This window comes from Idiotropiscis lumnitzeri, chromosome 20 (assembly GCF_059441095.1).
Source record: "Idiotropiscis lumnitzeri isolate Australia: NSW breed Sydney's pygmy pipehorse chromosome 20, RoL_Ilum_1.0, whole genome shotgun sequence".
Lineage (NCBI taxonomy): Eukaryota > Metazoa > Chordata > Actinopteri > Syngnathiformes > Syngnathidae > Idiotropiscis > Idiotropiscis lumnitzeri.
Genome location: NC_142410.1, coordinates 9,629,644 through 9,643,392, shown reverse-complemented (window position 1 = coordinate 9,643,392; position 13,749 = coordinate 9,629,644). Strand labels below are relative to the sequence as shown.

Here is a 13,749-nt window from a genome sequence, read left to right as displayed (position 1 = left end):
TTGTCTGTAGGTGGCGATATATATACTATAAAATGACGACAGTACTGCCGTGGTATTTAAAAATATATTTTGTTAGCCAGAGATAAAAAAAAAAAATATTACAATTAATTTAAATGTAGGATCACCAAAATTAGTTTGTGTTATTCTAGTCATTTTTCATTTTAGTGGCTTGACTTAGAATCAAAATACACTTAATTTGGACTTAATCAGAATACTGACAGCTGTTTCTAACATTCAGACCCTCCCAAAATAACATAGCAAAGACAACAAAATTAATAATTCGACACAAAAGCTGCATATATCGATTGATATAAAATATATTTTAAAAAATTATTTACTTTTTTCCCCCTTTTGAAAAATGTGTTCTCGTTAAACCACTACAAACCTGACACAAGATTTATCTATATCGTGTTTCATGATAAACTCACCAACAAAGTATCCCTTTGAAAACCACCGTATTATACTTTGAGACATTTTAACATTGTAAGAGCCTATTGTTTACTTTCTAGCAAGAAAACAAAACAGCGCTCACAACTGTGAAGCGAAGACCATGTTTCAAAATATCGTCAAAATATGAACAACTATGTGAGTCTCCTTACTTCATTAAAGGTGCAGGTCGGGCATGGCGTCACGTCATCGTGTCATCTTATCAATTCAGCAACAAGTGAGCGTCTCTGCCTCACTGATCATTTGCATCACTTTACAATCTCTCTTCATTTTCTTCCCCCCAAATCAGCTGTCGCTCAGTTGCATCCATCAGAAGCTGTATGAAAGTAAGAAAAGCATCAAAGCAACCTAAAAAAAAACCCAAAACCTTATGATGTGTGCGTTTTACGTAACGACAAAGGCGTAGCGTATCGTCGATGGCATACGTCCAACTCTTGGACATTTCAATTCTTAGTACGAATTGGCTGGTTCTCTTCCCTTTAATTCACTGAACAGATTTCTGGAAAAGGAGGCAAGTCTCCATCAAAGTCACAGTTTTAGAATTTGCATGAATATTTTCGGGCAAGGTCTATGTGAACAGCTGTCCACCGGAGTGAGTCACAAATTGTACTTTAGTCCTATTTTGGACTTGTGGACAGGTTCTGCCAACCCCAAACTCCAGTTGCAACATTACAGTCCATTTAATTAGCACACACAGGAAATTACCCAGTGAGTGTGCTGATAAGAGGCCGAAAACCCGAAGCGAGCCAGTCGGCTTGACCATCTGATTGTCGACCACGTTCATCGTTAATATATTTAGCAAATTAACGGCCGAGAGAAAAAAATGATAGATAGATCCGATTGATTTGTGGCTGGTTCGTTTTAGACCAGCGTTACCAGACAAAACCAAGAAAACAGGACCGCCGCGGTGATCACAATGCGAGCCCGAACTCAATTTGAGGCGACGGCAGACGACTGTATAAAGCCAAAACGGCAGCCCCCTCGGATGGACTTGAAAACAACCACAAAGGCAAATGTAATTAGAATGTTGTGTTTAGACAGTAAGGGCACATAGAATGCCCATTGCTCCGCCCTAGGCCACGCCTCCCACAACCAGGCCACACCCATCACACCACCCCATGTCACACATCTGGCAACTTTTTACCACTTCTGGAAGTGAATTTCTATTGTTTGGCTTGAAAGAATACTTTCTGTTGAGAGGTCCTGCCATCATAGCAAAGTTCCCAAAAGGACCAGTCTTTTTATACCACTCTTTTATTTTTTTCGCCCCCTCACATGAAAGGGCCCCTGAAAGTGCAGGTGATTGCGACCCCGGTGACAATTTCAGGCCATTTGTTTGAGGTGGCCCAGCTGTCGCCCTCTTATTAGACCTCTGTGATCACTCACGTTTGATTGGGCCAGTTAAGTTCTTTATAGTCCTCGTTGTAAAATGAGCGTCCGTCGGTAGGGGTGGAGGGGGAGAGTCAGTGAGGGGATCTCTCGTGTTAATAATTTAAGGAGATCAGCGTAAATGAATGGCGCTATTAGCGCACTTTGCCAAATGAGACACTTGCTTTAAAAGGATGGTTTAAAAATGGAAATGGTGGGTTTAACATCGGCTACAGAAATCCATACGACTATTATTGCCTAAATTATATTCATTTCATACACCCACTCGCTGGCCAGACACATTTTTAGCCGATACCAACAAATGCAACTTCCAATAGCAAAAGGAATCGCCAAGGTGTCGATTGTGGACAATATGAAAGCACAGCGCCGCTTTTGTCCTGCACCTCTGGCCGCTATCGCTTCTGCTTTAATTTAATATCTATTTATCTCCCTCCATTGTTTGTCTTTTATTGAGGTTGCGCCTGCATTGCGTTATCGTCGCCGATCTCCAAGCCAGAAGTGAGGGTCAGGAGGAGCAGAGTGCCCTCTTGTTTATTGGCTTCCATTCAGTCCCACGCACAGCAGCTGATTTGGCTATCTGCTCTCATATTAAGCTCTTTCACGCCAGGATTTGGGGCCACGCGGATATTGTTTGTAAGCACATGGAGATATTTGCCACCGCCGGCGAATTAAATATGCTACCCTCGCTGTTGTAATATCCTCTCGGCGGGGCCTCGTGCGGTATGTGCTGATCTTTATGTTGACTATCAAGTTCAGGCGGGAAGAATTCAATCTTGATCTTCATCTCCGCCCCCAAAATATATATTACATTGTAAAAGTGAGTGTGCATTTATTTATATTATTGGTCACAAGCTAAAAATAAACAAGGGTAAATGCTCTTAAATCCAGGCTAAAAATAATTTTGCATTCTCCAATCCCTTTTAGGTTTTTTAAAAATATTTTTAAATACGTTTCAAAGTGTAGTATTTTAGTAATTTTAGAAACCTACTTTTATTGCTTTATTTAAAAATATTTTAATCTAATTTTGGTAAGCTACTTTTATTTTCTCTGCCGTATTTATGAATGTGTTTCGCTGTTGTGTTTGTAAATGTTTGCCTTGGCTTACCAGCCACAAAAATAGAAACACCTCGAAGACTTGTATTCCAAATCAAGTTAAAACAAAATTAATAATAATAATGAATCATTTTTAGTGTATGAAATAGATCACTATTACGATGCGCGACATAGTGCTGTATCTGATATTTTGAGGATTTATGGACCACCCACGTGTCAAAGCGCTGGTTCAAGAACGTCAACGACGTAAACACGTAGTAGCCGTGACGTCATGACGCAGCCAGCGAAATGTGACGCCGCGTCGGGCGCACATGGTCGCTTGTTTACGTCCTGGAAGGATGGAAAGAGACGAAAGCGGAGGAGGGCGACGCTGCGGATTGTGAAACAGGCTTTTCAAGACTGCTTGGCGACAACAAACACGGGCAAAGTTTGACTGGAGTATTTTTTGCAAGGGTGAAATGTCGAAATAATTGGTCGTTTGAAACGAGTACGCGAGGAAATCGACGGTATGTCGAGACTTTTTTTTTTCGTTATTAGAGAAATAATGCAGAACGGGGGGGGGGGGGGTGTTACAACAACACACGAGGAATGAGACAACTGTTTTGTTTTGCTAACTAGCTGGCTAACCTTTCTATCTTTTTGATGGCATGTTCTCAGCGATTATGGCATGACTTGCTTCTTTTCTCTCTTTTTATATAGCAATAAATGATCCTTGTCCAACCACTCATATCATTGTTTAAAAAATACACAAACTTATTAAAACTCACTTTTTAAACACACTATAAACGATATTTGATCACAACAAAAGAAATTGCTTGGAAAAATAAATGTACTACACTTTGTTGCCCGTTTGAGTGGCATGTGCTGTCATCAAGTGTGTGTGTGTGTGTGTGTGTGTGTGTGTGTGTGTGAGCTGTGGCTGACAGCATTCAATAAATGGCATGACATTTTCCTAATAAAAAGCATGTGCCCCTCCCCCTCTCAAAGGTTGGGATACAGTTATAGGATGCTTCAGATCGGAAGCCTGTTGACCCAGTTTCACATCAGCGGCTCCACGGCTCCGGAGAGTTCAGGAGGCCGCAAAGTGCAGCAAACGCAAACTGACTTCCTTCAACATGTCAGGTATCAAGTTCAACCACATTTGTCTGGCCGTGCTTTGGCAAAATTCACAAAGTGGCAATGTGAGGCTTTAAAAGGACCCACCTGATTAGTTTTACAGCCTCCGATATGGGCTCAGATCTGAAAAGAGACAACATACGCTGGTTACTCGCGGCTTGTACTTTTAATTCTTTATAAAGTCAAGTTTGTCTCATGTAATTTATTGCAGGAAACTCACCGGGCTGAAGAAGGAGAATGTCTATGGCAATCTTCGGATCCCCGACCAGTTCCAAGTTGTCAAAGATGACATTAACATTGTGATTCTCACAGGTGAGAATACATCCGTCCATTTTCTCTGGCCCGTATCCTCATTATGGTTGTAGGTGAGCTGGGGCACATCCCAGCTGACTTTGCAGTCCATTACGGCTGATTGGTTCTTAATTTCCAGCTTGTCTTCAGTTCAGCAAGAAAAAAAAAGACGCATTGTGTAAAAAGATAGAGCCTTGTCAGTATGGCTAAAAAGCGACACGTGAAGAGTCTCCGTCACTAAAATGTACACGAGGTGCGGTCAATGAATGGGCCGTTCCACAAAGCTTTTTTTCTCACCGATTTTCTTTCTTCCAGCGATCAGGGCAACCCGCTTCATCCTTGACAAACGCACCATGTATTTATGGTTCAATAAAAATACTGCATTTGTGGAGCCTGAAAAGCACACCGGTGGACACTTTTTAATGTTATCGTGACATGAATGTGGAAACGAGTTCTGAATGTGACTACCCTCATTTGATGTGATTTGTTTTCCCTCCTTCCAAGGCCACGGAATCTTCTGCATCGACATAAAACCCTGGCGAGGTCTGGTGTCCGCTCACGACCAAAAGTGGCACGTTCAAGTTAAAGAAAGGGATCTGAACTTTAGCAACACCTGCATCGAACAGATTGAGGACCCGCTCGAGGCCATCAGGGTAAAAAAAAAAAAAAAAATTCAAATAGCTCGTGTCAAACGGGCACACTTGTGTCCGAGGTCCAGCCAATTGTCCGGCAAATGGTTTTCATGCAAACCGAAGCCGGGGTTAAGAGAGTCACCCTGGCAATTTATATGTAAATTTCCAACACTTGTCGGGGGCTTCCGAAACTTCCCGAGTGGCTGCTCTTCAATGGAAAGGCTGCAATTATGTTCGCGTGATGGGGGGGCGGTAAGCGGGCAGGTGCCTAAAAACACAGCTGGCTCCTCATGTGACCTGCTTCATCTCTGGAGAGGTTCACGTCAGTCGCACACGCGCACACATAGCATTAGCCGAAATAGTTTCAACGAGTGTTCTTTTTCCAGAGGTTTTGTAATCTAAAAAAATAAAAAATCACCATGTTTGCATTTTATATACTACTTATATATAATTTTTGCAATTGTGCCTTTGTCTATTTTTTTATTTTTATTTGAAATGGGTCTGATAGAATAATTTGGTGGCGGTATTGAACTGACTTCATGTTCCCGTTTTCCCCTCCAGATCAAGACGTCTCACTTATGCGGCCATCTGAGGCACAGCGGCGTGCCCGTGCACCACAGCCTCTTCTTCCCCAGGGTGGTCTTCCCTTCGCCCGAGTGCGAGCTCGCCGAGGGGCTCCGGGAGCGGCGGGAGCTGGTGTCCCACGACCAGGTAGACCACTTCCTGAGATCCTTCAGGGAGGACTACGTGGCCTGGATGTTGGACGCGCTGACTCCTTCTTGGCTCTCTGGTGAGAGGAGGACATTGTACTGAAGCAGTGGTGGGCAAAATGTGGCTCGCGTGCCATGTGTGGTGTGCCCCTTTCCTTAATTCGGCCCACCAAGTATTTACATTATAAAATTTGTTGCATTCATTTAGCGGTTTTGTTCCTCCTAAAATGTCTTAATTATAATGGATAAGTTATTTTTATTCATTTCTCCCAGAAAAAAAAAAGGTTGATATATTTTGAAGGATTTTTTTTTTTATTAAAAATAAAAGTTGGTCAAATAATTAAATTATTGTAAATAATAGCTATTAGAATAACCAAATTGTAAATTATTAACTCATTGAGTGACAGCATGGAATGAGCGTTAAATTTTTTTTAAAAAGTATTCGAAAATGTGGCCCATGAGCACAAATGTTTGCTCACCACTGCATGATACGGTGACAAAAGAGCCAGCCAAGGTGACACGCTCACCTTGTGCCTTCGCAGGTCATCTCTCGTACGGGCAGATGGCATTGGCGCAGGAGGTCTTGAGGCGCTCGGGGACGTGGGATCTGATGCGGCTTCACAGCGGCGAGCAGCTCCAAGGCGACTTCAAGGGGTGTGGCTACATCGCGCTGGACCGCAGCCAGACCGACACGGTGCAGTTCACCACGCTCAAAACAATGTGGGCCCTGCTAGGACGTGCCCCTCAGGTCGGTTCACCGGACGGGTTCGATTGAGGGTACCACCGATCACAACAGCAGATGTGGAAGAAGAAACAGTTGTCATTAATCATCATTAAACACCACTATATCCAAAGTTTAACTAAAAAAAAAAAAAAAAATAGTATCTGGCGTGACCTCCATTTTGCTGACATAGTGCAACACCTGAGATTGCACAGGTTTGCCTTAGGCTGCCGACAACAAAAGGCCACTCGAAAATCTTTACGCTTTCTTTGATGAAAAGCGGACCTCCATGCGAGAAGTAATGTGCCACAAGACCAGCAGGGGGCAGTAGCACTTTAAGCCTGGCTTGGTTGGGGAGTTGACTCAACTTGTCAAGTTTCTTTCGGCTTCATTTGCATTGCAATTCGAATTTTTTTTTTCAAATGCAAATTAAACAAGAATCATGGCAACGGAGAAAGAGAAAAGATTGGAATCAGGCTTTTTCCAAAAGTGTATCAAAGCGTTAAGAGTGCAGCGTAAACATTGTATTCAATCCGAATTGCCCACAAAACCCAAACCCCCGTACAAAAAAAAAAGTTGTAGCGGACACGGGGGGAAAAAAAAGACAAATTAACAAGAATCACTGCAATGCTTTGTTTTATTGTCAAGGGAAACGGTCACTTTGTTAGTGAACTTGTAAAAAATGAAACAGACAAAGGTCAGCCATGTTGACAGTAAAGTCGGGCCTTTTTTTTCATCCTCTTCGCCCCCTTTGGCGGCTTGATACATGACCTGATCATTAAATGCTCGCCCACGGGGCACACACTGACACCACAATGTATGACTCCCGCAGAAATATGCGTCAGTGGAAGTGAGCTTGATCCGTCTCGCCTCATTCAAACTTAGAGTAGGAATGAGCATACTTTTGTGCTCAAGGGCCAATTTACCTTTCAATAAAACGTACTAACTTGTTGCTTCCCTTATTGCAGTGGTGCCTTGAGATACAAGTGACCTGATTTTATTTGCTTTGACCTACAAGCAAGGCAGCTTACTGATATTTTATGACGTTCTCCTTGCGTAGTCGCAAGTCTGCGCTATACTGCCACCAGGTGGCCAAGAAAGCACACGCCAAAAGGAACAGCACAATGTTCATTGATCTTGCTCATGTGCACAACTTGCCAAGGAAGAGCCGGAGGGATTTTGTCAGGGGGGGGGGGTTTGATGGGTAGTTCGGGAGTCTAAGGAAACCGGATACCTCCCCCAGGCATATTTTGGAGAGCCCAGAAATAATGCCTCCTTTTGATTTGTGACTTGTAAACACACAGGCCACAAGATGTGCGATACGAGCCCCCTCACTCGCTCACTCAGTCGTCACTGTGTGTGCGCGTGTGTCGGCTCGAGTTGTGTTTTCACGGGGGCCCAGTCAATTACTCTGCGGAGGAGAAAGGGATGTCTACCACCCCATCGCCCCCAAAGTGGAGAATGATTGAGTAGAGAGGCTGTAATTTATTAATTATGGTCTATATTCTTAGACCACGGCTCTGGCTTCATTCAATTTGTATGGATTGAGCGGTAATTACTGTCCGTGTGTGCGCTTGTGCGTTAGGAATGAGTCAATTGAAGGTTACTTCCAGTATGTTGTTTGTCCTCGTGTCGTCTCCTATGTCAGATGGTCCCATTTAACAAACGTGTAATTGCAGTTCGTCTGTGATTTCATACAGAGACAGTGGTTTGTCAAATAAGAGGAGTGGTGCTACAAAGGCTATTTGGGCCATTTAATTAGGAACGGTTCTAACGAAGGAAGCAGGAGGCTTCTGTAGATGCCATAAAGGTTTATATAATTGTCTGTCAATTGTTTTAACCACAAACGGAACCCAAACTACAATCCCAAAGCTGTTTAATATCGTTTCACTCATTTTACAACATTACGCTGATACAAAAAAACAGCTTCCAGATTATTATGTTTTTTTAAGAAAGTACAGCATAAGTGTAACTCCCCACTAACAACCCTGGTTAAACTTAGCTCCTCCCCCGATGTATAAAAAAAATAGATCTCGCACTTCAACATACTTGACATTAATTATTCTTTTTGGGGGGCTTTGGTACCCTCTTGTGGCATTTTAGGGCATTACAGAAGGCGCAACTCATGCAATGTCGTCAATTTTTGAGTCATTTTATATCTTTAAGCAATTGGTTTAGGCTATAAAACTAATTATTGTAGCTACAAGGATAATTCGAATAACTTGATGAGCAAAAAAAAAAAAAAAAGCAAAATCTCTGCCTCTTATGATAAAGTAAAACCAATGTAACGCTTTAATTTGCTGCAACTGGATGGTTGGATCTGTACGCCCTGAAATTAGCCTCTATTAGCTGAACAGTATTGCTTAACAAAAATAAATACATGGAAATTGCGGCCAAAAGTGAGCAGGATGCTCAGCTTTGTGTAATTGCAGCGTCGCTCTCAACAGGGAATTGGAAATAATAATTGGAAATAATTTGCCAGCGCGTGTAGGAAGCCACAGAAGGACGGCGAGCCGCGCAATTACACGGCGCGAAGACGCCGCCAACGAGCCGCTCGAGTGTCCCGCCGAGAGACGCCGTCTGTGTGTGCGTGGCGATGACTCAACGCCGCTTCCGTCCCGTACGCCTTTGCCAGTCGATGCCAGAGGGCCCTTGTGGCTCACTTTTGTTCATTTATGGACACGCGAGGCGGCGAGAGTTCATGTTCGACACATTATTGCCCCGCTCGGGTTAAAAAAAAAATAAAAAAAACATTAATATTCATTGGGAAATAATTTATTTTACTATGGAATGAAGTGAGTTGTGTCAAGAATCCCCAGTTTGAAATCATTGCGGTGTAATCATAACATTGGATTTTTCTTTTGTTTTTTTTAAGCAAATCGCCCACTCTAACACAGTATTGCCAACTCATTTTAGGAGGTTTCTGAAGCCGATCTCTTTGTTGCTAAAAGTTGCTAAATGACGTGCTTATTCAGATTACCAAGTGGCATTACTATATCGACTGGCCATCTCATATATATATATATATATATATATATATATAAATGAAAATAAATAAATTATAAATATATATATATATATTTTAAGAGTAGTTTATTATAATTTTGTTTTATTTGTAAAAGTGATGTAAACAATATCTATTTTGGACGTAATTATCAGCATTTGAGAATCATTTTTTTTCGGGTGGTATCAAGTATGGAATTTTGCTGTTAAATCAAAATTAATCCAAATGCTCTAAAACGTCCGACAATATCGGGAACTGCAATTTGAAAACGGCTGTCAGTAGATGCGTTTAAAAGCGGATCTGCTTATTGATATTCATGTAGTTTTAACTGGCTGTTGAACTATTTAAATGCACCCCTGCAAAAGAATAAATAAATAAATTTTGCGCCATGACAAAAGCTTTTCCTATAAGCAACTAATTTTGCTGGTTGGGTCGTCCGAAAAGTTGCTAAATCCTGTCACGTGCTCTGACCGGCTTACGGACTCCGCAGAACCAACTGTGAATATTTCGGCTACCTCATTCACAGCGTGTCCCCCATTTCACTTTTTGTGTCTTCATCGAGTGGCAGCTGCGCGTGATAAAGCTCCGGCCGCAGTCTCAGCCGCGAGATATGATCAATAGGCGGCCCTGAATTATGAAGAGGCCGAGCGCAGCAGACACTTAATTATACTTTGGAGAAGCCATTCTGGCTAATTGAGGAGAATAAAGATGGCTCAAGTGGATGAATGCTGAATGCAAAGCGAATTTGGTCGGTTTGTCCTCCACGAGAGGCCTTCTGCTTCATTATACAAACAGTCATTTGTCATTCCAAAAAAATTGGAGTTAGTTTTATGTGCCTCAAGTCATTTCCTCTGACCCCGAGTATTGTTCTTTTAATGTAGAGGATAATTGGCGTGCCGTGTGCCTGCCATCTGTTAGCGTTAGGTGAAAGTCGCGCTAAACGACTTAACAGACACTTTGGCCCATTGTCTGCTGTTGTCATAATCACCCCGAATAACGGGCCGCATCAATACGGTCTTGAAACACGATTTGGGAGTTAACGGAGTCAGATGGGGGGCAGCGGGAGCGTGCTTTGGGGTTAATGCTGTTACAGATGTTGGCGGAGAGAAAATTAAATCAGTCATAGATTGAGCCATCTACACGCAGCCAGACAACCAGAACCATTGAGGAGGAAAAAAAAAAATATTTAGACCCCGCCCCCCCTCACAGATGGAAATAAAAGTCTGGACGTCAGTGGTCATTGCAGTCATTGAGTCTAATGTGCTTCCTGTCATCCGGGGAAGCAGACGCTATGACACGATTCCGAACTTGGCCGGCCCTCAAGTTGCGGTCATGGCTTGGGGCGAGCGCAGCCGTTGACAGCTGACGCAGACGCCCGTGTCACCAAGGAAAAGTGGGGCCATTTTGAAGTCTGGCAAAACCGGAGTTGATTTATGGCTTTACCGGAGCAGGTGATCCATAATCGGAGGCTTCACACCTCGAGCGAAACATTTTTTTTTTTTTTTACGGATGCGCCACTACTTCAAACGTAGGTCATGAATGTATGACTCCCGGCGTCAGTAAAACTCAAATCGCCCCTGATGGGACGAGCACCGGTGTTGCCTACCCCGAAGCACGCTAAACATTGTCCCAAAATCATAGTTCATGACTACAGGCAAAAAGTAAAAGGTCTTATCAATCAATCAAGACCTCTTAGTTCCTTTTTAATTGCCGAACAAGAAGTGTTCCGAGGGCAAAGTTGACAGTGAACCCGGCGCGAGATTTATGACCAGCGGCAGAACGTAAACAAGAGGATGTCTCGTGGCAACGTGAAGATAGATGGCGATGCTTGTCCAGCCAACGCTAAAAGTGAGAGGTGGACTTGGGCCAGACAGGGGTCACGCAGACCACTCAGTCTCACCCCCCCCCCCCTCGAGGGTTTGATTCTCGACCGTGACGTGTGGCCTTCAGGGTGATCTCGTTTCACCTCTGCTGGGTTTAGGCGTGTGGGGTTTATGGAGATGTCAGACATTAACGTGAATTTTTATAATTAAAACGTGACGCCCACATCACTCACCAGGCCAGGCCTCACCTTTTAAAGACATACACACTGAAAATGGATAATATTTCCTGCACCTCACACATTCAACACATCTTGTTGCTTCATTAATAATGTAAAATCCATAACCGGTAGAATAACCGATTTAAAAAAAAAAAATTCAACAGGTGCAGCCCCGGTTGACAGCGTTGTACTTCGTTAGACAGCAATGTCGTCGAGAATGACCAGTAGTGCTCTCCGTTTTGCCTCAATAGCTTCAAAATGCAATTATTCGATTATTAACCCAAGCTTACTGTACCAAAATCAGGCCCTCAGGCAACGTTGGAAGGAATCGACTTTGGTGCCATTAATTGCTAATTGTCAACTTCTTTGCACAGGGCAGCGAACTGCTACAACAATGTCTTTGTGCGATTGTGCGCTCCTCTCTGCCACCAGCTGTCATTATTTATAGATTTCTTTTCTTCCCGGGCAGACCAAATTAACACACAATGGCCGATCTCTTAAGTGTGTGACGCCGCTAATGCGGCGCAATACAGAGCACGATTGTCTCCTCTCTGTCGCCATCTCGCCTCTCTTTTTATTGAATGCTCGCTAATGAGTAAGTAAATGGTAGGAAAAGGTGCGCATGTGAAATGGTCGCGGCCTTTGTGGCGGGTAATTAGTAGCGGCGAGAGGCGTGCAGGTGTTGAGCCAGGCCGCCAGGGGGGTCGCGTTTGCCGAGCTTTTCAGACTATTAAAATGATCACTTTCAATAGCGGACAAAGGGAAGAGGGAGCATATCTAGCGGCGGGTATTTTCCCCACCTCTAATGCTTTATCTGCCTTTTGATGTGGCGCTCATAAAAGGCCTATTGGGCTCCCACAATGACCCGCGAAATGGACAAGGGCCGGCGGCGCGGGCTCCGACTGTCGCCGCCATTAACTAAAAGGCCCGAACATTATGAGAGAGACCGGCGGATGAAAGAACACGGAGGGGGAGAAGAAGAAGAAAAAAAACAATAATTGAAAAATTGCCTAATGCTAAAGTGAAAGAAAATGGAGCTGTGAAAAGGCACTGTGATATTCCGTTATCTCCAGTAAATGAGGGCCAAACAAGACGACGCGGCCAGGCATTCTGTTTGAAATGGATATGCTTCAATTACCTGCACGTCCAAAATCTAGTTAGGCCGGCCATTGTCCGTAGCTTGGATGGGGTGTTAAAGCGAATTACACCCTACAACCTTCTTTAAAAACTCCCGAGATCTGCCAATGCCACAAAAAAAAAAAGCAGTGCGAACAAGGTTACCAGGCATTCTAACATTGGTCAACTCTAATTTGAACGTCACTTTGGAGCTTTTCTTCCAGGAAATACAACTCCAAAATAAGTTTCGTACGATTCAAAATGTCGGGTTGATTGTGCCGAATTGATTGTTGATGATTTTCGCCTTCTCTACAGGTGACCGTCAAAATGTTCAAGCGTGGCGCCAACGGCTGGTTGGGGAAGACAATGTGCGCGTCCGCCACCTTACCCTCCGACACCTTGGTGGTCTTCCGGGTCAGCGGTGAGAAGGCGGACACCAAGATCCCGGCCTACTCCATCCACAGCATCACACTCAGCATATAAAATGCCAAGTCGGAAATCGCAAATTGTTGATTTCAGCTTCAAACGAAGACCTGAGTGCCTTTTAACGATTGTTAAAATGTAAACGCGAAACGTAAGAAAAGAAAGTTTCCAAATAATTTTATGAACCTCAGTAGCAATATTATGGTTAGATATATATATATATTTTTTTTTTTTTTTAACACAAAAAAATGCATTCACTTTTTCCAATAATTTAAAAATGCTATCTTTCCACTCTTTTTTTTTTTTTTTTTAATTGTACCGAATACTCACAAGAACATTATTAAATTGCAAAACCACTCGTAACGTTGTACTCACGGTGTTCCTCAGGCACACGATGACGCTGATTTGTTATTGTCTGTAAAAATAACATCAGTTAGTCGTTTGTACACTCAAATCTCGTGGAATCTAATATTTATGTTCACTTACCTCAAAGCGAGCGTTTTTCTACCCCAAACAGCACTTGTTTTATTTTACCTAATGGTTACGCATGGATTGATTGTCGGGCTTTTGGTTGGTTTGTCAGTGTTGTCGTAATGTGCGGTGGTTGTAGTTGTACTTTTGTGAAGTCATAATAAAATAATTTAAATCACTACTCTTATTTTTTGGGTGGCAGAGTTTTTGGTTATTTGTTTTCCAACAAGCTGTTTAATTTGTTTAGTTTCCCCACGAGACTGTGTGGGATCATTTTAACTGAGTTGATGACCGACGCATATCTTTCCAGTTGAAGACGTGCCAAAATAGGGACC

The 13,749-nt window shown here is 43.0% G+C and overlaps 1 protein-coding gene across 1 annotated transcript; it reads left to right on the top strand.

Moving 5' to 3' along the window:
* The first annotated feature begins 3,190 nt into the window (after positions 1-3,190).
* On the top strand, positions 3,191-13,595 carry LOC148317595 (uncharacterized). Its single transcript, XM_088284768.1, has 7 exons — positions 3,191-3,395; positions 3,877-4,011; positions 4,217-4,317; positions 4,801-4,949; positions 5,490-5,718; positions 6,181-6,386; positions 12,836-13,595. Exons 2-7 carry the CDS (start codon positions 3,896-3,898, stop codon positions 13,001-13,003), a joined length of 969 nt encoding a protein of 322 aa, XP_088140894.1. The 5' UTR covers positions 3,191-3,395; positions 3,877-3,895; the 3' UTR covers positions 13,004-13,595.
* The last annotated feature ends 154 nt before the right edge of the window (positions 13,596-13,749 follow it).